This window comes from Caretta caretta, chromosome 3 (assembly GCF_965140235.1).
Source record: "Caretta caretta isolate rCarCar2 chromosome 3, rCarCar1.hap1, whole genome shotgun sequence".
Classification (NCBI taxonomy): Eukaryota; Metazoa; Chordata; order Testudines; family Cheloniidae; genus Caretta; species Caretta caretta.
The window spans coordinates 167,650,502-167,675,758 of NC_134208.1; the positions used below are offsets into that span (position 1 = coordinate 167,650,502).

Here is a 25,257-nt window from a genome sequence, read left to right on the forward strand (position 1 = left end):
AGGTCTGCAATCCTTTTAAAGAGACATCACCATTGCTTGGCACAAACAATCCAGTCTTGGTGCAGCTGAGAAAGGGCTATTGTGCTGCTGGCACAGTGCCGTCGGTCAATAGGTTATCGCTGGGCACCGTCGAAGGATGGAGAGAGAAACAAAGCATGGAAGAGGACCGGAAGAGACCAAGAGATAAAAGAGAATCATGTTCAGTAGTAGCTGAAAAACTCAAGGGTTGGGAGAGAAGTATTATTTTGAAATTCTTCTTTAACCTTAGCCTTTCCTGCTCCAACCCAACTGGAAGAGATCCCAGCACCACAGAAACGTTATCTTCAATATTATCAGCATTTGAACTAGAACGGCTGGTAAAGGTACACCTGTCAAACCCCCAGTGTCCTATTTTTGCCATCTCCTAACTTATTATGGTGAAACCCATCTTAAAGCGTGCCTGTTTTCCGAGCAGTAATTCAGTGAAGACGGCATTAGGGTTCCCTGTTTATTGTCATCTTTTCATTTGCAAACTCAACCTAGCCTGCGGCAAACTCAACCTGCAGAGTCAACCTAGCATATGAAAGTCAAGCTGGGTCTTGTCTGGCTCCTATCGCCTCACCGTCAGTAACAGAAACCCCGTCACTGGAATTCAGTAACGATTCGGCTGATGGTGCAGAACAGAATCCTAGTCGTTCTCCCGGTGCTAAGTCAGAGTAACAAGCAGCACAATCACATTTTAGCCAGGAAAGGAAGTACCTAGGACTCTGAGGACACAGAGAGAGAGTCTCGCTCAGGTAGGAAGTTGCCACATGCGTAACTTGCCTCAAGCACAGCAAGCCCCAAACACATCACAAAGCACTATTAAGTCAGAGTTTTACAGACTTCTAGAGGGAGAAACAGGATAGCTTTAAAATCTGGACATTTCAGGCACACACCACACCAAATGTTCTCCTTTGGACAGAGACAGTCTTCCCCTCTGCTCCATGCAGCACTGAGCACACTTACAATACAAAACCAGATACCAATGGCAGAGAAGACAAACAAGATTAGACACTGTGTATGCCAAGCCCTTTGTTGCAGCCTCTCCACTGGCTGCGGCATCAGGTCCCTTGTTGACTGCTGTTATAAGTTCATTATTATCACCAGTTCCAGAAGCAGTCAGCGTGGGTATAATATTAATGTCCCCATCACCAGGGAGCCTTTGCAACCAACTGGCATAAACAAGTTGCCAAATTAGTAGTGATTGATCCGTCATGGCAACATTCATATTGTTTATGACTGTTACAAAGATACATTTAATGTATGTTCTGTTTACAATGCATGAACTCATTTGTCTTCAATCACAGCTCTCCGAGATACTTAGAGGCCATTAAGACAGATTGAAATTCAACATATGAGGCATTCTTCTGGCTTAACAAAGACAGACCCAGACTGTCTATTGGTGCACAACCCTCCACATACTATATCGGTCTGCCTCTCATTGAAGTCAGTGGCAGAATTCCCATTCAATGGAAGCAGGATCGGCCCTCCTCTTTTTTGTATTAGTGTTCTGGAACAGTAGTAGTCCCTAACAATAGGGATTGGAATGGGATTCAGAGCCTTTCACCATTAGATCACCAGTATGGAACTGAGCTAGAGCACTAGTGACCAACAAAAAGTTACCAGTGATCATCTGATGGCTGTTCACGGGCATACAGGGAATGAGCTGGCTACACAGTTCTTTTCACAGTAGACACGTCATGGGAAACCATCATAATGCACACCATTGCTTACAGTGTCAGATGCCAAGGACTGACTGGGCAGGGAGACTGAACTGCCCACTCTCCACTAGAGATGGCCCCTCCAGGTCAAGGCTGAGACAAGCTAGTACAGTGATGAAGCTTCCCCTGGGGCTTCCTGGGCCAGGCCCCAAGGACTTCAGTCTCCACAACTGTCAGTCACATAGATGTGAAAAGAATTATATTTTTCCCCAAAGGCCTTGTTGATACTGGGGAAAAAAAAGCTATATTTGATTTGAATTTGCATTTGTAATTTATCTGGGGGGGGGAATAATCTCATAGTTAGAAATTAATCTGGAACACGGTGCTATTAAGATAGGATCCAGTCTAGTTCCCACAGAGGTCAAAGACAGTCTTTTGTTGCCTTGAGCAGCATTTGGATCAGGCCATTAAATTACATTTGTTTTGGTTATTGGAAGTCACCCTATCGCAGCGGTGAGCTGGAGCCGGTTCGCATGGATCGGTTGTTAAATTTTGAAGCAGTTTTAGAACCGGTTGTTAACCCGCTTCCCTGCGGGGGGTGCTGAGGCTTTGATGGGCTCCGGTCAGGAAGTGATGTTATTCCTCCTCCGGCCGGCGGGGGCGCTGCGCTGCGGGAGCCATGTGGGCTGCTGCCTGGCCCTGGGCACAAGCCCTGGTGCTGCTGCTGCTCCCCCGACTCCTGGCCCTGGGGCTCCCGCTGCTGCCTGGTGGGTCCCCGGCTGCTCTGCTGGGCCTGGGCTGCGTCCTGCTGCTCGGGCTGCTCTGAGCCGCTCTCCCCGTGAGCACCCACCACCCTGCCCGCAGCCAGCCCCTGTCTCCAGCCACCCCTGTACCCCCTGCCTGAAGCCAGCCCCTGCCACACCCCCTGCTCTGCCCGCAGCCAGTCGGTCTCCAGCCACCCCCGCACTCGCTGCCTGCAGCCAGCCCCTGCCACACCCCCTGCCCTGCCCGCACCCAGCCCCTGCCGCATGCACTCCCTGCATCCCCTGCCTGCAGCCAGCCCCTGCCGCACCTCCTGCCCTACCCAAAGCCAGCCCCTGTCTCCAGCCACCCCTGGACCCCCTGGTTGCAGCCAGCCCCTGCCGCACCCCCTGCCCTGCCCGCAGCCAGCCCGTCTCCAGCCACCCCCGTACCCCCTGCCTGCAGCCAGCCCCTGCCGCACCCCCTGCCCTGCCTGCACCAGCCCGTCTCCAGCCACCCCCGCACCCTCTGCCCTTCCCGCACCAGCACCTGCCTCCAACCACCCCCTGCATCCCCTGCCTGCAGCCAGCCCCTGCCGCACCCCCCTGCCCTGCCCGCAGCCAGCCCCTGCCTCCAGCCACCAACTGCATCCCCTGCCTTCAGCCAGCCCCTGCCGCACCCCCTGCCCTGCCCGCACCAGCCCCTGTCTCCAGCCACCCCTGCACCCCCTGCCTGCAGCCAGCCCCTGCCTCCAGCCACCCACTGCATCCCCTGCCTGCACCCCGCCCCTGCCGCACCCCCTGCCCTGCCTGCACCAGCCCGTCTCCAGCCACCCCCGCACCCCCTGCCCTGCCCGCACCAGCCCCTGCCTCCAGCCACCACCTGCCTCCCCTGCCTGCAGCCAGCCCCTGCCAACCCCCTGCCCTGCCCGCAGCCAGGCCGTCTCCAGCCACCCCCTGCCCTGCCTGCAGCCAGCCCCTGCCTCCAGCCACCAACTGCATCCCCTGCCTTCAGCCAGCCCCTGCTGCACCCCCTGCCCTGCCCGCACCAGCCCCTGTCTCCAGCCATCCCTGCACCCCCTGCCTGCAGCCAGCCCCTGCCTCCAGCCACCCACTGCATCCCCTGCCTGCACCCAGCCCCTGCCGCACCCCCTGCCCTGCCTGCACCAGCCCGTCTCCAGCCACCCCCGCACCCCCTGCCCTGCCCGCACCAGCCCCTGCCTCCAGCCACCACCTGCCTCCCCTGCCTGCAGCCAGCCCCTGCCAACCCCCTGCCCTGCCCGCAGCCAGGCCGTCTCCAGCCACCCCCTGCCCTGCCCCCAGCCAGCCCCTGCCGCACCCCCTGCCTTGCCTGCAGCCAGCCCGTCTCCAGCCACCCCCATACTCCCTGCCTGCAGCCAGCCCCTGCCGCACCCCCTGCCCTGCCCGCAGCCAGCCCCCATCTCCAGCCAGCCCTGCACCCCCCTGCCCTGCCTGCAGCCAGCCCCTACCTCCAGTCAGCCCCTGCCCTGTCTCCAGCCAGCCCCACACCCCCTTGCCTCCAGCCAACCCCGCACCCTCCTGTCTCCAGCCAGCCCCGCACCCTCCTGTCTCCGGCTAGCCCTGCCCCACACCCCTATCTGCAGCTGGCCCCACGTCCACTAGTGCCCTGCAGTTCCCAGGGCAGTAACCTTGCACACCTGCTTCAATGAGGGGGGCAGGGAGCAGCTGGGACCCACACATGTGCACATCCTAGGGTGACCAGACAGCAAGTGTGAAAAATCAGGACAGGGGTGGGGGGTAATAGGAGCCTATATAAGAAAAAGCCCCCAAAATCAGGACTCTCCCTATAAAATCGGGACATCTGGTCACCCGAGCACACCCCCAGAGAGTGGCGGGGACCCACACATGTGAAACGGAGCTCATTTCTAGTTCAGGCCCATCTTTTTAAAAAAAAACTTTAGGCAGGGTTAACATACATCCATATTTTCCCGGACAGGTCAGGCTTTTTGGTTCTTAAATTGCCATCCGGGAGGAATTTTTAAATTTTAAAAATTCCTCCCAGGAAAATACGGACATATGGTAACCCTGTTGGTACAAAAAAATACATACTGGGGCACATCCCTTAAATCAGAACTTTTGATAGGGAACCGGTTGTTAAGATTTTGGCAGCTCCTCACTGCCTTATTGGACTTACCACTCATGACCCTGCTTTGAGCAGGGGGTTGGACTAGATGACATCCTGAGGTCCCTTCCAACCCTGATATTCTGTGATTCTATGATCCTCCACTGTATCCAAAAGTCACAGTCAAAAGCATCTCCTCTTGCGGCCTGTGAGACCCTCGCTTGGCCTTCCTGTGACTGCACAGCACAGGTACGCAAGGCCTGACCCAACAGACCTTTCCACTGCCTTCAATGGGCTTTGAATCAGGCCCTCAGCCAGTCAAAGGAGGAGTCTAAACTTAAATTGTCTTAAACGTCACACAACTTTTCTCTTTGCTGGAGTGTACAATTTGACCATCACCCCCAAACCTGCATAGTCACTCTTTTCCCCCAAGCACAGCCACTCCTACCCCTAATACATGTAACCAGTTCAGCTGGTTGTTCTAATCAGGGGTCGTTTTCCTTTTGCTGTACACCTAGCACTGTTTCAGTGGGCAATATTTCCTTCTTCCGTAAATTGCTTCAGGACCATAAACTATCGGTGTGCCCGTCTGGATTAACTCCTTTGCCACACATACAAAAAGAAAATAACAGCGTGATAATGGCACCTCTTAGGAATCTTGGGGTTTCTATTAAAGCAGGAGTGCTTACAAAAATTCCACAGCAGTTGCTTTTTTACAAATAAAATCAGTTCACTATACCCATGTCACATAAAGGGTTACATCTAACTGGCAAAAGTAAAATTCACTGAGGCCTGGTCTACACTACAGTTCGGTCAATGGACGGCAGCTTACAGCAACCCAGCTCTGTAAGCGTCCACACTAAAATGTAGCTCCCACCAATGTAACTCATCTACTGCACCAACCAAATAGTAACTCCACCTCCGCGAGAGGCAAGGCGCGGGTCAATGTAGTTAGCTTGACGCTGTGTCAGTGTAGACACTTGTTGCTTACATCAACTGTTGCTGCCTTTCAGAAGCTGTCCCATAATGCCCCACACTGACAGGTAAATTGGTGCAAGCACTCCTGGTGAGAATGCACACCGCTGGCACAAGGAAAGGAGCATAGTGGCTGTACTCAATATAACTTAGGTAAACTTAATTTTGTCGTGTAGACTTGCCCTAAGTGTCAACCTCTTATCAAGTACTTTAGAGTCTGAGGGGTCTTGACATACTCCCTCTGCTGGAGTTTATGGATCTGATTATTTTCACTGATGCACCTCCTCCCCTGGTACTGGCACATTTGACATCCATGAACTCACTCTCTACCGTATTTCTACAGCTCCTGGCACTTTGCTATCTAAGCACTAGCTTTGCCAAAAGTGAACTTCACAAGGTTTCCTCAAAGTACCTCACTACAAGGGAATTTCTGTCAGTCCTCTGCATGTCCATTTAAGCTTTCTGGGCACTTCGTCTGCATATATAATGCCCAGGGGCTGTGTACTCTGTGGAGAAAACTAAATCAGCAATAATTTAGTATTCCCAATGACATAGACAAGAAAGTGAACTGCTCAAATCCAGCTACAGCAATTGGAGCAGCTACTGGTAGAGTCATGACAATAACATAGGGTTGCTTTAATGAGAAAATGTGCATTTAGCTTCAATCTGAATAACCCAGTATGTCCGTAAATTTTCCTCTCTCTAGCTGCAAGATTAGAAGCAGATGTTCAAATATTCTCTCTAGGCTATTGTCTGGACACAATATGTGCCAAATTCTTCAGTCCCACTGGGGTTCCTTGAGAACGGGGTATGTTAACAAAGGGCTTGCTCTTCTGTTATTAGGGTAAGTAGATCCCACCTGCCTGCTTCTGTCACACTTCGGTTTGGGGTTGTTGTTTTTTTAAGCACTTCTTTAATCAATTATCCACTATATTCTCAGTAACAGAATTACTCAACCTCTGGTCTTTCTGCAGATCAGCCTCTGTACTACAATTTCTCTAAGCCTTTGGAATCTGACTCAAGGAGTCTGTCCAGATGTGAGGTTTTGGTATGGTTATAACTCAAGTTAACTGATTATCAGTTAACTTGAGTCAATAACAAAATTGCAAGTGTTTGTTCCTTGTTGTGGGTCATGTTTGTGTCCTAGAACAAAAGACTGTGGAGTTCTAGACTGGCATTAGCAATTGTGTTAATTGATTCCCAATCCATCGAGTTAACTACGTGAGTTACAATACAGCCAAAAATGCCAGAGAAAAATTTTCATAAGCATGTAAGTGACATAGGCCTGGTCTACACTTTGAAGTTTTAGAGATATGAATTGTTATACTAGTAAAGAACTCTAGTACGGATGCAGTTTTATCGGCTTAAAGGTGACATACCAGTACAGTTACTCCCCTTTCCATATGGCAACAGCTGTACAAGTTTAAAGTATTTATAGTTAAAAAAGCTTGGTTAAGGCTGTACACCTTTCTAATATAGACGGGCCTGTCGCTTTTGAAAATGGCACCTAGGCATTTTTGAAAAGTGTCTCTAGTCTAGATAAACCCCGAGGGGTCTGGCTGGCTGGTTGCCAATTGTTAGCCAACAGTGAGTTATTCTTAACATCATTTTTAAATATTGCATCCTATCAAGCCTGTCTCCCTTAACATTAAGTGTCTCAAACAGATAATTCATGCTCTCAACTCTGAATTTTTATTTTCTCATGGATCAGGCGGATACTGGTAACAAATCCTTCCTGCGTCTAGTCCCCAATTCCCTAACAATAGATCAGAGCTATTTCAAGTACAAATTCACACAGATTTACTGATCTTCAATTTGTATGTAGCTTCTTTACACATTTGAGCTCACCCATTGGTCTCCTGAGGGGAAGAAGCAACAGAACCTTTGTTAGCTCAGAGCCTTCACAATAGAGAATCATTTAAAAATAAATCAACTTCATAAGCACAAGTCAGGAGCCCAGTGTGGCACTGCTGAGCAGGTACAACTCCCAAAGGAATCAATGGAAACTGAGGCCACGCTGCTGGATCAAGCCCCATATGTAGATGGGCTTCTGTATTTCCACATGATCAGTACAATGGAAGTACTGAGCCTTTCACTAGCATCTTGAGAGGGAGACACTTACCAAATGCAGATTTTATAGAAAGCCAAACTCGGAGGCAAAGAGCGATTAAAAGACTTCAGCTAGTAACCCTCGAGAAGGATGGTCTTGTAGTCACTAAAGTGGGCCGAAAAAGATCAAGGTTCAATTCCTGGCTCTGCTCCAAATTCCCATTTTAATGTTGGGCAAATCACTTTCTCTGCCTGCACCGCCATTTTCCATCTGTAAAAAGGGAATAATAATGCCTTTCCCCCACCCTTCGTCCATCCTGTCTATTTAGATAATTGCCAAACTAAAACCAGGATTAGTGACCATTAAGGTTACAGCAGGACACAACCCGCGCACCCAAAACCTTAAAAGCATGTAAATAAGAAGTTTACGGAAAAGACTTGTACATTTCTTGCCACCTTCAAGTTGCCTGCCACACTGCTTCAGTAACACACTCCATGAGGCTTTCACTTCCATCTCCAACAGTTATCCCAAAGCGATACCTACCCCAGCTCCAGACTTGCACTCTAATACCGTAACAGTGACCTCATCTGCGTTTATATCAATTACTACAACAGACCAGCACATCTGGCCAGCACACGTTCCATACATTTGGGAAGTGTTACCTATCAGCTGTGTTCTTGGGGAACAAGGGTGCAGTACCCAGTCTGTCTGACTCACAAAAGACCTTCCCCCTTCCAGCCTCTGCTTGAACCAAAGCCGATCAGAAGAAAGACTTAGAAAAAGCAGTGAAAAGGCTGTGGGAGACCCCTGGGACAAGGGTGACAGAATTAAGGAAACCCCCCTAGCCTCATTTGCATCGAAGATGGGACAGGGAGGCATCCCCATTAGCATACAGAAGGGAGAACAAAGATTCCAAGGCAAGAACTGCACAGAACTCTGGGATCAGAAAAAGCAGGGAAGCACTGCATGATGGGGGTCTCTGCTCCAGATGTTAATGAACCCATGCCCACACACACCCAGCTCAGAAGTTATCAGACCAATTTTAGTAATAAATACTTTATTGGTATCCAAAATAGCCAGGAATAATCAGTTCCTATTGTCTAGCCTGAACAAAACAACTTTGATATATCCCCTTGAGTTATCAGTTTACCCACAAACAAATCTAGTGTTCTCCCCTGAACCACTGTTCTTTCCTTACAAAAACTCCAACTCATGCTCAAGTATGTGTTCTGATGCCTGGATCCAAAATCTGCATCAGTTCCATTGGGACTTCATCTTCTCCTGACTGATCGTGCTGGGGTCTCAGCCTGTCTCCACCCTCGGCTAACACCACAGCCTGGAAACCCCAATCGATTCTAGCTTCACGGAGTCGTGAGAACCAGCTCTCTGTCTCGCTCTCTCTCTCTAGGTATCACCTTCTGATCCTGACTTGTGTGATCAGTTATAGTTTTCTAAACCTGACTTTTATAATCAAATTTAAGTTAGATTGAATATTATAACTGTTTTGTTTGTTTGGCTCTCCTTGTATGGTTATTACCTGGCAATAAATAACTTTCATGGTTAAGCTGGTTGCTTCTCCCTCTCTCTCTCTCTCTCCCCCCCTCATGGGTGTTTTTTGGCTTCCCCATTCACTCTGCAACAACACTCCTCGTACCTAAGCTAAAGATCCCTGCAGCACCCAAAAATCCTGTGGGGTTTGCTCATCAAGTGGGTTACTAGCAGAACAACTGTGATGTGAAAGTGGGGATAGGGACGTGCTGAACCTGGGACATATGAGGGTGGCAGCTTGAAAGCGCTGCTCGACCCAGCCTGCTCAGCCATACTCTATTCCAGTGCAGTGCCCATGACATATGAGGGTGACAGCTTGGAATTGCTGTTCAACCCACCTGCTGAGTCCAGGGACATATAAGGGGTCAGCTTGGGAGTGCTGATTAACCCGGTCCTCTCAGATGCGCTCTGTTAATGTGTGTTCATCCGATTCTGGGGCTGGAAGAACCTAGCCCTGGGGAACCTAGGTCCTGCAGGAGAGCTCCATTGGGAGGGAACTTGCAGAAGGGAGAAATAGAGCTCCGTATGAGAACACAAGTGACACAAGCAGTACATTAATAGAATTACAGAACACCCCCCCGCCACCCCCAGAAGAGTAAACCCAATGAATGAGCGTACCTCAAAGTAATGGGCAAATCTGGTAACAGAAGTTATTCTGCCCCAACACTGCTGAAGATAAGCACATAAACTGGTATAATCACCCTGAAAGCCAGTGTGGTACAGAGCCTAGGACTGGAGTTTGACCTGGATTCTGGGGCTGCAGTGAGTGACCTGTTTCTGTTAACTTATTTAAAGCCTGGGGGGAGGGGTGTTCAGCAGCTGTTCCCTAACCATCTTCTAGGTTGAAGTTCATGTATTAGTTAATCATAAGGGTAGGGTAGGGAATGGCAATTTCTACAGCACCAGAACAGGGGAGATTTGAATTCCTGCGCTCTTGTTTCCTAGCTCAGGGAGCTTTCTCCTACATTCCAGGGGTATTTGGTGAGGGAGTCAGAGCGCATCACTCATTTTTTTAGTTTTTCTCAGAAGTAAGTGACTAGAGATCGGCTATGGCATTAATGCTACCGAACTACAATCTGGAGGATTTGCTTTGTGGCAAAAACTTGTTGTTACTATTAAAAAGTTATCTGTGTTTTATAGGCAAACATTCCTGATGCATAACTGATATTCTAGGAACCAGCATACGGGGAGCAACAACGTGGCCAAAGGAGAGGGTCCAGAGTGCTTTAGATTTCTTGAAAAAGGGGTACCAAGACACAGGAGACAATCCAGTGAAAAAACCGCCCAAATGGGTGACTTTTACAGGTTTGTTACCATCAGTTCGTTTTTCCTCGAACCACCATGAAAAATTCAGATTGTGCTCAAAGCTTCGATTCCATGGCTTAGTTTTTGCCATTTCAATGAGACTTTCACAAAACAAAGATTTAAAGCACCTGTTAAAACTCAGCTCTATAACACAACTTATAACTACAGTGATGTTACCTCTGCATCGTACGCTCTTCAAGGCAGGGATTGAGACTTACTGTATGTGTATACTGTGTGGTTCTGATCTCAGGTGGGGTCTCTAGGCATTACCGTAAGAAAAGCGTCCAAAATAAATCTTGTAAATAATAAACTTAATTCATCCTGGCATGAAACTTCTGAACCGAGACCTAGACCAAAAACTCAAACTCAGCTGTACAATGGAGGGAGGAAAGGGGCAATACATGATCACAATTAAAATTTGAGAGAAAATCCCAAAGAAATGTACAAAGCTAAAAAGAGCACAGCTAGCAATAGCTAATGAAAGTAGCTCACCCAGCAAGCTTTTCCCCAGTACTCCTTTGTCATTTCAGGAACAAAATACACTTGGGGCACTCAATGGGTAAACCAACAGGAATCACTACGGAAGCACTGAGCAGTAAAGCCTCTGGAAGCGTCTCTGAAAATATCCATCAATCGCAGCAAGCAGAGTTTGCAACAAAATGGAAAACTTCTATTTGGCCAGTGGCCTTTGATTTAAAAGCCAAACTTGGGGCCTGACCCTGCACGGTGCTGGGCACTTCACCGAAGTGCTGTGTGTCTTCAGCTGGAGCGAGGGCTCAATTCAGCAAAGCAATTAAGCACAGGCTTAAAGAGTCAGCGACTGAAAGCATGTGCCAGAAGTCAAGCACCTACTTCAGCATTTATTGAATAGGAAGGGATTTATGCACTCCTTACATGGTTTGCTCAATTGGGGCCTATGCACCTGGCTTCAGGCTTCATGAACAGCTGCACAGGGCAGCTGGAAGACACAGTGATGACCAACGATTTCTTCTCGTGCCTGCTTTCCATCCCCACCAGCAGTTTTTTAAAAAAACTAACAAATAAATCCAGCTAGCATTTTATAGCCAATAGCTAAGTAATTGCAGAGCAAAAAATGGCTTCCCGACAGAGCCCCTATTTAATCATTGCAATAGCCATGGAAAAATGTGTGTACTTAAAGAGCCAGATCCTCAGCTGGTGTAAATCTGTGTAGCTCCACTGACTTTAATGGAGCTATGCCAATTCACCACACCTGTGGAGCTGGCTCATATCATGCAGTTCATTAGAGTACCTCAGAACAATTTACAGTATTATTCCTGTTTCATAGGTGGGGAAACTGAGGCACAGAGTGGCTGTGGCCAATGTTTTCAAAATTGGGTGTCTAAAGTTAAGCCCCTAAATCCATATACAAGCTCTCTAATGAGCAGCCTGAATTTCAGAGTAAATTAAGTAAAATGTGGGTGCTCAGCTGGAGACCCTCAGCATCTCACAGGACTGAGCCCTTTATGAGAAAGCATTATATTTTCATACAACCTGCAAACAAGCTGAATGAAGCTGACCAGTCTTCCCATGCCTCCAGGTATAAGCGGTTAACTGAGATCACAGAACACTAGCATGATTATGGTAGCTCAAGATCTGAACCATTAGCTGCTTGAATAGTTCTTATTGTAATTGCGTGACAATTGTCAGAATTACCCTCCTCCCATATATAGTAAGTTAGGGTACCCAAAAAAGGCCAGAAGATCAAATGCACCTCACAGGCCCTAAAGTACAGCTAATAGCTGATCAAATCTCAGCTATTATTGCTGGTGACCTTCAAACAAGTAACTTTGATTCATCTGTCAAAGAAAGGACCAGTACAAGCAATGTTACAGTGGGCTTGTAAGGATAAGGCCTATAGCCATATTGTAAGGCCTAAGGCCTTCGTCTGCAGCCAAGTTAAAAGAGCAGCAGCCATTAGCTGAGAAGCAGGAAGTTACATCCTCACATTCCATCTAAATTACATTAAAACAATGTAATATCAGGCCGTTAAGAAGGAGACCCTGTCCTAATAGCACCCACTATCACCAGATAAAGAAACAGATCTTAAGATAGTTAAAGAAAACTTAGTTTGATAGCATTCTGCCTGGCAAGAAACCACTTATCAATAGTTGCGGTTGTGAAATCCTCATTTCTTTATTGTTTTGTCATTATGGTCCCCAATTCCCTATTGTTTGTCTGTATGATCTCTGTCTGGTTCTTTGATTGTTTCGGTCTGTTAAATAATTAATTTTGCTAGGTGTAAATTAATGAAGGTGCTGGGGTATGATTGGTTAGAGAATTTTGTTAGGATTGGTTAGTAAAATGATTGGTTAAGGTATAGCTAAGCAGGACTCATGTTTCACTGTATAAACCGGGGTCCAAAAGGCAGTTCTTTATGAACCAACTCCAGGACACAGCCCCATCAGAGCTGCCAGACCTCAACACTCTGCCAATGACACCATGCAGACACTGAAGTCCCCCAGATGGACCTGATCCCAAATGGCCAGCAGGGAAAAGTTCACCTGTCTTATTGGGCGTGGTGAGCATTGTATGTGTAGCGTGTGCATTCTGTTTTTAGTGATTATTAATAAATAGAGGATAAAGATCTTACTGTGTAAGGCTCTTTCACCAGTAAAAGGTCCTGCATACCTGCAGAAAATTACGCCCTGAGCCCTAGGAATTGAGTAAGGGTGGGTGCCCTAGAGCATAAGGTTATGCCTGAGCTCACAGAAGGGTAAGAGAGGATGCCTAAATTAAGAGGGTTACGCCTTGAGCCCTAGGAACTGGGTAAAGGTGGATGCCCCTAGAGTGTGTGAGTAACAGAGAATTTTGTCTGGGTAACAGGCTGAGTTCACACTTCTCATTAGTGATGTAAATTTATTTGCAAATAAGATGCAGCCCATTGCTCCCAGAAAGTTGACATCAGTCACAAAGTGAGGGAACTCTGCTCTTAGCTGTGTTCTTCAAACCTCTCTACAGGTTGATTTTGTTCTCCATCAATGAAGTTCCTCTCAGACTTTATGAAAAGCCCTTTCAGGCAGGTAATGATGAGAAAAATCTAAGTGCTTCCAGCTTTTATTAAAAAAAGATAGAGATAAATGGGTAAATAAAGGAAATGACTCACATTAGAACCCATCATTGCCAAGGGGTTACAGGAATATCTTGATACTGGTACATTCTGATTCACCAAAGACCGTCAAGTGAGGCCTTAAATGAAAACCAGGGTCACACTGGTTGTTAATACCATTGTGAAATGTACGTATATAGATACTAAAAGGAGTTCCATGGACGTATACTGAAAATATGTTTTTAGTTTCTGTATCACAGCAGAGGTGGAGAAACAGGTTTCCTGTCAGATTGTTTATTCACCTGTCTCTCTGTCAGATGAAAGCTAGCACAAGGGACATCCATTTACATATGAACATACGGAAGGAACGTGAAGTCAACAGGGCAGCACCACACAGGAAAACAAACAATGGGGAAGCTGGGGGGGTTATACTGTCTGAGGCAATAAACAGGGAGATAGGATATAAGTAGGAAGCAAGGAAGACTTCCATCATAATGACCCAGACTGGACCTTCTCAATCGATTCCAGATTTCCAGAACTGCCATCAGTCTCAATTGCAAGCTGTACTCGGGCCAGGCATTTATGATTAGTCACAGTGAAGTACAGGAGAGAAAAAGCCTGGGTCAGATAGTTAGCTGATGACTTCAACAGAGCTCTGTCACTTTACACCAGCTGAGGATCTGTATACATGTGTCCAGGAAAAGAATTAGACTATCTCAGAGCCTCAGGAATGTAAGAGAACCAAACCAATCTGCAGGCAGGCAGATGCCACTTACCCACTTAGAGGTCTTGTTTTCCTAATTTCAAAGAACTGAGTTCCTGTGTGATTGTATCTGGATTTTGTCATTTAAAGTAAAGTAACTTTAAGAAAGAGTCAGATAACAAAACAACAAAGCTCACCAAGGTGATGGAAAGTCTCTTTTCACTCTCAAATTGTAATTTCCGCTGGAAGCATAAAGCAGGTACTAAAAAGCCACCGACTCTCATGGCAGAAATTAAATCCTGTATATGTGAAATAAAACTTAATTCTATTTTCTCAACTGTGAAGAAATGCAAGTGAAAGAAGTTGTTAAATCTGATCCAAATATCAAATGCTTCAAGAAATAATTATTAATTTTCTGGCCAGCTCAGACCCTTCTCCTGTTAGTATGGGGGGGAGGAAAGACTCATAATGGGAAGAATCACAATGGAAAAGAGAAATACAGTTTATAAATCTATCAACAGTCTACCTCATTCATTGTTTAAGAATGCTCATAACCGCGGCCCTTCATGCAAAAAGAATCATGCTATTCATGTAGGTTTCCCTATAGGCAACATGTGGCTGATAATTTCCACATATAAACAGATGTAAGTCCTTCTCTGTGACAGCAAGACAATGAGAACATCTGTTAACAATATGCGGTGGGGAATGAGCCACAAGCACACATCGCACTAGTGGAAAAACAAAATGTCATGACCATTTAACTGAACGTAGCCCTGACTCTCGGCACCAGTGGTGTGAATTTTCAGAACAACTGAGCACCCGCAGCTCCCACTGACTTCAGCTGGAGTTGTGGATGCGGAGCACTGATGAAAATCAGGCCCTACAGACAAAACAGAGCCTGAGCTCTGAGGTGTGTTGCCCTTACTCAGAGCATTCTGAGTAAAACAGAGTGGCATGATAGCCCTCAGTGAGAAACCAAAACCCTGCATTTGAAACCCAGCAGACTTTGAAGCCTGTTTCGATCTGGATCCAAACTTTGAGTTCTCAAGGCCATCTCTAGCACCTACCAAGCAGAGTGGTGTCTACTTTTGAAAAATTAAAAATCCCACATATGCATTTCATAGTGTGACAGAGCCTCCTTCCTGTCTGCATCATGCCGTTCCGCCCTTTAATGCGCATTAGCAGAGCTCACTGTGTCTGAGTAGCAATCATGCACCAACAAGTAAAGAAATTCCATGTCCAAACCTAGCCTAATATATGTGTTCTCTAAACAACAGGTTAGCCATGCCTCTCCCTTTCGGGTTCAGCTGCTGCTGTATCTTCTGCTGGTGCTTTGATCTTTATTGCTGCTCTGTCTGGCCTACCAAACCTCCTGCTATTTTTAGATACTCTTCCAACTGTCTGTTTTTCCTCCAAATGCTCACCAGCCCCTCATGCACCTTTGTTTCTACCTCCACTGCCTTTCTGCCAAATAAAGATCAAAAAGTTACAAGAGGAGAGAAATAACTGGCAAATGGAGCAAGATGAAAGAAGCTAATTCAATATTGACTCCTGAGGGCATTCTGCACCAAAAAATTAAAAATTCTGTGCACAATATTTTAAAATTCTGCACATTTTATTTGTCAAATAAATGTGGAGGCTCATTGGGGAGCACAGGCCACTGGCTGCACAGAGATGGGAGATGACTGTGAAGCCCCCCCCAGGCCTCCCACCAGGATATGGACTCAGCGGTGAGGCTGCACCCAACCCTAACACAGCGCAAGGACTGGACCTACCCCAGAAACACCCAAAGGCCCTACCCCTCCATGCCAGGTGCAGCAGGTGTGGGAAGGCAGGCTCAGCAATGCAGGATCCAAGTGTGGAGGGCTTAGTGTGGGGGCATCCAGATGTGGGTTGAAAGGGCTCTGTGTGGGAGGTCCAGATGCTGGGGGAGTGAGGTTCTGGGGTGGGGATCCAAGTGCAGCTGGTTGGGGTTTGGTAGGGTGGCAATCTGGGTGTGGGTGGCTCGTCGAGGTGGTCTAAGTGCAGGGGGAGTGGGGCTCATTGGGGGGGGTTCTAGATGTGGGGGCATGAGGCTCGGCGGGAGGGTCTAGTATGAGGGGGTCTGGATGCATGGAGGTTGGGCAGATGGGGGAGCAGCTCCCTGTACCGGGATCTCTCCCCTTGCAGCTGAGGAGCGATGAGTGCAGGAAGCACAGAGGGGTGGGAGCAGTTTGCAGAGCTCCCTACAGCTGGGGCAGATATCTGGGGATGGGTCTGACATGGCCCCAGATGCCGTGCAGGGGAACAGGGAGTCCCATCCTCCCCTGCCTATCCAGGACTAACAGCTGAGCCTGGCGCAGGTTAGGAGCCACCAGCCGGGTCTTCTCCAGTCCCGCCCCCTGCCCCACAGTGATTTACCTCTGCTGGCTGCCCTGAGCACCCAAAACATACTGCTGGGAAGGGTCGCATGACCGCTCTTGTGGCTTCCCTTTGCTTCCTGTCAGAAAGTTAATTTTCTGCGAGGAAGCAAAGGAATCTGCGGGGGACAAATTCTGTGCATGCACAGTGGCACAGAATTCCCCCAGGAGTAAATATTCTGGCCAGTGACTGCTCATTCCATCATGCTGCCTATGTGCTGTGGAAACACAATCAATGTTCCGTGGTGGGGAGAGAAGGGGAAGAAATGCATGTCAGGTTCTGATTAAATCCACAAAAGGCAAGAAACTGAGACGTGGCCCTCCCCTAAGCATCAAGCACTACTCTAGGGCACGCTCACAAACGTGCAGGCCTCATTAGGGGGGTTGGTTTGGAGAGGTCAGGACCAGGTCTCTATTGCCGTTCCTGCACTTTGCTTCAGGGTGGGGAGAGCAGCAGCAAAAGTCCCCAAGCACTAATGCAGCAGGGGACTCCATCTGTGTGTTTTGCTTGAGCAGTGGCTCAAGTTGAGGGGAGAAGGAGGCCTCTTGCATGCCCCTCTGGAGTCCACCCCCAGGTAGCTGAGCAAGTGCAGCCCACCTCCTGGCCCGGGGGCAGCCGAATCCCTCCCTCAGCGAAAAGCATGAGCTGTGGCTGAGAAGGTGAGGGTCGGATTCAGCCTGGAGGGGAAAACACTGTAATTACAGGCTGCAGGTAGGTTGGGAAAGGGGTGGACACTGGCAATGCCAACTGAAAGTGAGCTATCAGGAGAGGCTGGAATATATTTCTCCAGGCACCGTGAATGTTGATCATTTTGAAATTGGCTTATGAGGTTCTTCTGAACATTCCTATTCATCTAGAGAGTTGGCACTTCAGTTAAATTCTGCTCAGTGTCACTTAGGGCTAATTGTGTGGCCCTGAAGACCAGAATGAGGAGCTCAACGCTTTGGTCCCTCACAAAGTTGGCAGAGTGGGAGTTTTTGCCCTCCTGAATTATCCTCTGCCTTTGCGGCAGCCTCGTGTTTCAGTAAGTTACCCCGTGGGTTCAGTGCAGAGTGTAATGACTCTGCTGCCCAACTCAAGAAGGATACTGCAGCATCTTCATGTAATTCTGTATTGCTTGAAGCCATTCTGGGATAGACATGGAGAGCCTGTAGTTTGGCACTGGTGGCACTGAAGGCTGAAAACAAAGAAGGATAAAAAGATGACATAGGTTATTGCTTCCAGGACAGCAGCTAGAACAATTTGGCTCTCAAGGCAGGTGCTTAAAGGGATACAATTCAGATTTAAGGGCCTGATAGTGCAAACCCCATATGAAAGCAATCAGCCCCATGTAAATAGTGCAGATTCTGAGCTCAGTTACAACAATGTGAACTATCCGTTCATTGGAGTTACCCTGCATCTACTCTGGTGGGACCACTGGCATGAGGAAGGGGCAGCCTTTAAATATCATCCTAGACTGAGAGATCCTGGCACAGAAACCAACAGCGTTTGCATTTTAAAACTAGAAAAACCAATTTTGCTCAGATTAATGGATTTCCAGTGCTGGATTTGTTCCAGACTCTTCAGAGTATTAACTTCAATTTTAATCTCTGGTTTTATCCATCTTGAGAGAGAGAGAGAGCTGAACAGAGACAAAGAGCAACTTTGACAATACACATTTTCCCATCTGCTGGTGGTCAGGGCTCATTAACGGAGTGCAGCACTGGACCCTAAGTCCGCTGGTAGGGCCAAAGCTCAAGGATTCATCAGGCCACCCCGGCTCAGCTTTTGCCATACTGTCCTGCCACATCATAATGGTCATGGGAGGCGGAGAGGGGGCTGCCCTCACCTGTGACTAATTAGCTGCCTCCTTGCTGCGGCTGTGGGGCTAGGGCTCAGGTGACAGCTTGAAGATCAGTTGGGGCCAGATTTTGGAAGTCAATGGGAGTGAGGAGCTTTTTGTAAATTCCACTAGGCACCTAAATACCTTTAAAAATCTGCCCTCCAGTTCATGAGAGAATCTCAGGCAGACAGCCTGTGCAGTGCAATCCTGTAAGCGCTGGGTTGGGTTAAAGGGCAAAATTGATATGTTCAGATTATGTTAACTAGTTTTTATTTTGAAGAAATAACTGAAGCCATGAAGAAAGGGACTGGCACCCTGTGGCTGGAGAGTGTTCTTTGGTCCGCAGGCTGGTCAGAGAGCTCACTAGTTTACAATAACCTTTGAGGTGCCAATTGTTCTCAACCCAGTTAGTTTTCAGTGGGACTTTGGGACATGCAGTGGCTCACAAGAAGGACTCAGCCATTCACCGGTTCAAGCCTTTTCGGATAGGACCATCTTCAAGGTCAGTTCTAGCTCCATGCCCACTTAAAGCCAATTTCACCAAATCAAACAAAGAATTTTGTATCACTGCCTTGAGGAGACGCACCTCAGTCTCTGCCCCTCACTGCCAGTCTAGAACCTCCCCAGGATATTCACTAAAGCTGTTTCTGTGCCAGCATTATAGGGCTCATTATTTTACCTAGCATTCTTCATCCTTTTGTGCGGGTGATTAATGAATTAACATGACACAAGAAATAAATAAATTTTAAAAAGCTGTAACTTCACAAAGCACTGCAGAAGGCAGTAGCCAGACACCAGTATCCCTGCATTACAGACATTCCAATTTGTTAAGCATAAAGCACTTGTACTAGGGAACCAAGTTCAGGAGGAGCTGTTTATTTAAAATACTAGGCCAAACTTTTCAAAAGTGTCTAGCAATTCTGGGGAGTCCATTTTTGGGTGCCTGCTTGAGACACCTTAAAGGTGCCTGGTTTTCAGAGAGTGAGCAACCAGCACTTCCGGGGGAAAAAAGGGTTCCTTTAAAGTATCACAAGGTGGGCACCCAATATCACCACAGGTTTTGAATATATAGGTCTTAGGGCCCAATTCTACCATCAGATACATGATACAATTCCATGGGAGAAAAAAAACTGAGGAGTAAATGGATTGGAGCCCTTTGGGAACTGCACCCATGTATTTGAAGGCAGAATTGGCCTTAAGAATTACCTCCCCATACCTTGTGATGGTAGAATAGTTTCCGATTGTTTCCCAAATTCCTGAACATTTCCTGCAAATCCCTTCAGTAAACTACTATACTGCAGCTGTACCCAATTCTGATTGCTTAATACATTTGAACTCCAGTTTATCATTTTAAACTAGTTTGAATGCTGAACTGAACAAGTAACAACTGCAATCATTATAAACCTAATCTCAAGTAGACAATGTGAATTTTTAATAATTGTATTCACACAGATTGAGCAATTCACACATCCATGGGTTGGGTGTCAGGAAAGCAATGTTCAGAAAAAGTGGGTGAAATCTTAACATTGTTCATGCCAATAGCAAAACTCCTACCAGTTTCAATAGGTCCTTTCACCCAAGGTGTTTAGAAGACTCAGACAGGTTAGACCCAAACTATACATTTTAGACAATTGCTACTGGCAGCCAGATGGGTGATCAGTCCTTTTTCAAAGAAAAAAATAAAATAAAAACACACACATACACACAGATCCTCCAACATCAGTGACATGGAGAAATAAAGTATGGGAAATCCTTTCAATGGAAAATACGACAGCCTAGGATCAAGACATTTATAATGTATGGTTACCATTTTTGGAGTTTGAACCAAAAAAATTTTTTAAAAATAAATAAATAAACCACCAAACAATAAGACATTGACTAAACACAAATGTGTCTTTTAATGATAACAAACACAGGTTATAAATCAGATTTGTTAATACTTGTATGGAAAATTCATGTATGTTAAGGATTTTTTAAAATAGCTTTATGAGGAGAAAAATATATTTTTCAACATCAATGTGGGTAGTGTAAAGAGACTCATTCACTATTATGGCAATGCTATGTTAAATAAAGTGATCAATCAATCTATAAGGTCTCACTTAACAAAAGCTCACTGTTATAATGATCATTATTTTGTCTCTGATATTTACATGGCAAGGATTTGTAAACCTGTTAAAACCCCCTAAATAAATAAATAGTTAAACAAAGAAATGTTTTGTGTCTGCCTGCAAAATATTCCCCTTTACTTCTTGCAACACAACCATTGGGACAGTGGGCTGCTGCACACAGACCAGAATGTGCCCAAAATGCAGGAACTGCACACAGTAAAAATGGTGAAAAATAACATGGATTGTTTCAAATAATTTCAGGTTTAGTCATTTATGCTGTTGTAAACATAAGAGTAAAATCGCCCCTTTCTTTTTACGTTACACAGACACACCCTCATTTTGGGTGGGCTATTCAAAAGCACTCCATGTTAGCTGTACTCTGCTCCCAATGTGAAAACTCCCATTGACTTCCAGAGAAGCCGACTCAGGCCAACGCCAAGCACTCCAACCCTTTATGTTTGTACAGCACCTAACAGAGACCCCAATCCCGATTGGGGCGCTTGGATGCTACCACGCTATGAATAATCTCACAGTGTCCCATTAGGAACGACTCGATAGTGAAGTTTTGTATGTATGTGAAGTCAGAGAATGCAGTTTAAAATGATTTTTATCTTTTTTCAAGCATGTGAGGCACATACAGGCCCTCACAGACAGACACTAAATGGCTCAAGAAAGGTCAGATTTGCAGGATTGTTATGCTTGAAACCATTCCACTATCAATTATGTTAAAGCATGAAGGATGGGTCTGCCTGGAACCCAGGAAGGCCAGGCAAGGAACTCCGCTGTGTCTCAGAACCACACAGCAGACAATTTCCCCCCAAGGTAGCAACCAAGGACCTAATCCTGCAAGACACTGAGCACCTTCAACTTTCCCTGACTTCAGTGGTTGCTGAGGAGGTTCAGCATTTCACAGGCGGTGCTCAGCACCCTGTAGGACTGGGCAGCAAGGGGAAAACAGAAGTTTGTTTTCTGCGGAGCTCTCCATGCTCCAGCCCACACTGAATTTCCAAGCGCTTACAGCTCAAGCCATGCAATAATACTTTCAAACCCAACTCTCTGTGTGCTCAGACAGACAGGGAACCTACAGGCAGTGCCACGGGGGAGGTGGGGGGGGGGAAGGTGGCTGCAGAGGCACTATGCCTATGGGGAATGACTCCAGGGCACTGGGCAGCAAGCGCTTCTTTGCAAATAGCTCCACAGGCACCATCCAGTAAGACCGGCTCCTCACCAAGACACACATCTCTGAGGCTACTAGTGCTGACGGCAGAGCTGGTTGGCCTCCCCCACTTCTGCTCCCAAAGCACAAGCCACCTGTTACAGCTTCCTGAGCCCTCTCAACCTCTTCCTCCCAATGCACCCAGGCTGCTCAGACCTGGATTTGGCCCTTCATGCTGTGACAGAATTCAGTTCACACATTCAAGGGTAACATTTGTTGTTTGTGATACGCCAAGCAAAGCAGGCACCTCGGGCTGAAAGCCTCTTACAATAAAGCCTGGAAGCAAAACAGATTAGTAGAAGTTAAATAGCTTAACTCCAGACAGGCCACTCTTCAACTTTCTTCTCAGCTCCGCAAAACTGCCAGGGAAAGACTGTTAACTAGAGCAAACAAGAGACACATGGATGCCCTGGACAGGTAACACTGAGACAAATATTTCCCATGTAGGTCTGAAAACCAATATAACGCAAGAGACCATAGTAAATGGTGGGCCAGCCTCTCCAGTCTCTTAGGGCAAACCCTGCCGAGAATTCACCTTCTCCACTACCAGAAGAGAGGTAGAAGCAGCTTTATGAGTCACCCTCCTATTCCAGCAGAAAGAGAAGGAAGGGGCATGTTGGAGGATGGGGCGGGAAAAAGGGGTAGGGTTGCCAGGCGTCCAGTTTTCGACTGGAACGCCCAGTCGAAAAGGGACCCTGGTGGCCCCGGTCAGCACCGCTGACTGGGCCATTAAAAGTCCAGCCAGTGGCGCAGCAATGCCAAGGCAAGCTTCTTGCCTGCCCTGGCTCTCTGCCTGCCCCGGCTCCGTGCAGCTTCTGGGAGCAGCCGGCATGTCCCTGTGGCTCCGAGGCACAGGGGCCACCATCGAGACTCTGTGCGCTGCCCTCACGCCAAGCGCCAGCTCCGCAGCTCCCTTTGGCCGGGAACCCTGCGGACAGGGGCAGCACGCAGAGTCCCCCTGGCCGCCTCTGTGACTCGGGGCCAGAGGGACATGTTACCACTTCTGAGAGCTTCCTGAGCCCCCTTCTTCACCCCAAACCCTTCATCTTTGGCCCCACCCCAGAGACCACACCCCCACTACCACTGAAGTCAATGGAAACAGCAGGTGCTCAGCCCCTCCCAGGATTAGGCACTTGCTGAGGCTGATATAGTTCCATGTAACAGAGTCCTGAGCTGGCCAATCCAGCACAGAGTCAAGATGCTGATCAGGAAAGACATTGTGCCAGACACATCTAGTTGTTAGAAGGACAAGTTCTCCATGTAGATCAGATTACCTGAATATCTACAGAGGGGTACAGGTAATTGCACTGAAAACCTTGTTAGTTCTAATTCCAGCAGTCGGGGGATAGGGAAAGGAAGTGGTGAATAGGTTCTGTGTTTGACGAAAAGAATGGATCTAAAAGCTAGCCAGCAGATAACACATATTTAAGTAAACTTTTAGTATAAGCATCAAACAGCCAGGAGTTTGCTTAGCAAGTTTAAATGACAGTAGAGAGCTCGAATGCTGAAAATTATCAACACTGCGTGGGCAGGTGTTATTCTATTTGCAATATGCAAGCAATTACAAAAGCCAGTGTCTTAAATAAATACCAGAGGTTAAAACCTAGCTCTGATGAAGTTTTGCTCATGATTTCCATAGAGCAGAATAGGGAGGAAGGGTGGTCTTGTGGTTGAGGCCCTAGCCTAGGCCTTGGGAGACCTGGGTACAGACAAATCACTGGGCCTCTGTTCCCCGTGTGTAAAACAGGACAACAGCACTTCCCTACCTCACAGGGGCGTTGTGAGGATAAACACAGTAAAGATTGTGGAGTGCTCAGATACTAAGGCAATTGGGGTGGGGGGGCATATAAGTACCATAGATAGAGCCAGGATGTCACCCCAGGTTAGTACTGTTGCACCATTTACTATTAACATATCTTGACAGAGCTGTCAGACCAAAGGTCCTGTGTCTCCTCAGGAAATTTTAGTTTCAGAAACCCATTAGTCTCTTTCTCCTGTGCTGTCCCCACTGAGAGTCTCTCTTCTCCTTGCCACATGCAGGAAGCGAAGTGACAGGGACCCTACTTTCTGAAGCACCCTTTGCCGCTCTCATTCAAATACCAAGGGAACACATACCGTTTGGCTTCAGAGGCACTGACTCTTGGTGGACAGCTACTCACTACTCCCTGCAGAACATCACCTATAGGGGAGTGCATCACAAGCAGAAATAGCCTGTGGAAACCTTCCTCCAAATAATAATAATACAGTTCTCTATAGTGTAGTTCACATCATCTGTGTACTTACTCAGAGACAGAGACTTTGAGTTAAATACATAGGGCCAAATTAGTCTTTGGAATAACTCCACGGATCACTACAGTTATGCTAGGGATGAATTTGGTCCATGGAATCCAAGTGAACTTCTGAAATTTATATCTGAGGACTGTCTTATAAACAAAGAACTCCAAAAGCTAAAAATCTCAATGCGCTTTATTGTTTTATACCTTGAGTAACACTAGCTGGATAAGTTCATTATAAATTAACATCTTTTAGCACAGCATTTCTGAGACTGGGGTCCGCAAGGGTACTCCAGGGGATCCGCCGGCCCCGCTGATCAGCTCCTTCCCCTCCCTCCCAGTGCTTCCTGCAAGCTAGGGAACAGCTGTTCAGTGATGTGCAGGAGGAGTTGGGAGGGAGGGGAGGAGTTGATCAGTGGGGCCGGCGGACCCCCTGGAGTACTCTTGGTTCCCTGGCGTGACAGAGGTGTTGGGAGGGAGGGAGGGAGAGGAGCAGGGATGGGATGCACTCAGGCGAGGGGGCAGAAAGGGTGGAAGAGGAGGGGCAGGGGTGGAGCGGGGGCAGGAAGAAGTGGGGCAGGGGTGGAGCCTTGGCGGAAGGGGTGGCATGGGGGCAGGGTTTGGGGCTGAGCGGGGCGCTTGAGGGTCCACGAAAATTTTTACATCAAAATGGGGGTCCTCGGGTTGCTAAAGTTTGAGAGCCTCTGTTTTAGCACATTTACAACTAGGCTAAGCAACTAGGGGTAAGTTCCATGCCTCCAACTTGCATTTTTCCATTCAATTTACACCTAGAGTTGGCAACTACTCCAGACAAAGGTGCTAAGTTCAGTCCTCCCACAATTCTACCTGCTCATTCCATACAAACAATGCATGAAATGCTAATGCAGCAAAGTTTTAGCCTCCCATTTAAAAGAGAAGCGTGGCTCTGTGTCAATACTATGCCATCAAAAACAGAGTACGCCAGTCATAGCCACATGTCCCAACAGATGCAAGACATCTGCAAGAGTTTGTAATGGGATAACTGAACAGCTGAAGGAGCACAGAGTGGAAGGAAACATGAACCCAGCCATTCATAAATTATAAAGTGAGTGACAGATTAACAGAGACATACAACAAAGGGGCAGATTCTGATCTCATACCAATGCTATTCAAGAATAATTCCACTGAAGACAAGGGGGCCACCCCAGTATAAGATATGGGTGAGACCAAAGTCAGGTCCAAAGTCTGTATTAAAGCCCACACAGAGAGGAGGGATTGTCTTGAG

General features: G+C 47.3%; 1 protein-coding gene across 5 annotated transcripts in view; it reads right to left on the bottom strand.

Annotated features, from left to right (window-relative positions):
• Positions 1–25,257, bottom strand: part of VASH2 (vasohibin 2) — a 72,350-nt gene that overhangs the window by 34,714 nt on the left and 12,379 nt on the right. For all 5 annotated transcript variants that reach the window (XM_048843150.2, XM_048843146.2, XM_048843148.2 and 2 more), the window contains 2 exons: positions 17,663–17,751; positions 14,248–14,304 (listed from right to left, as the gene is read on the bottom strand). In XM_048843150.2, coding sequence (XP_048699107.1) covers positions 14,248–14,304; positions 17,663–17,715 — 110 coding nt within the window. In that variant the 5' untranslated portion in view covers positions 17,716–17,751. The remainder of the gene's footprint in view (positions 1–14,247; positions 14,305–17,662; positions 17,752–25,257) is intronic.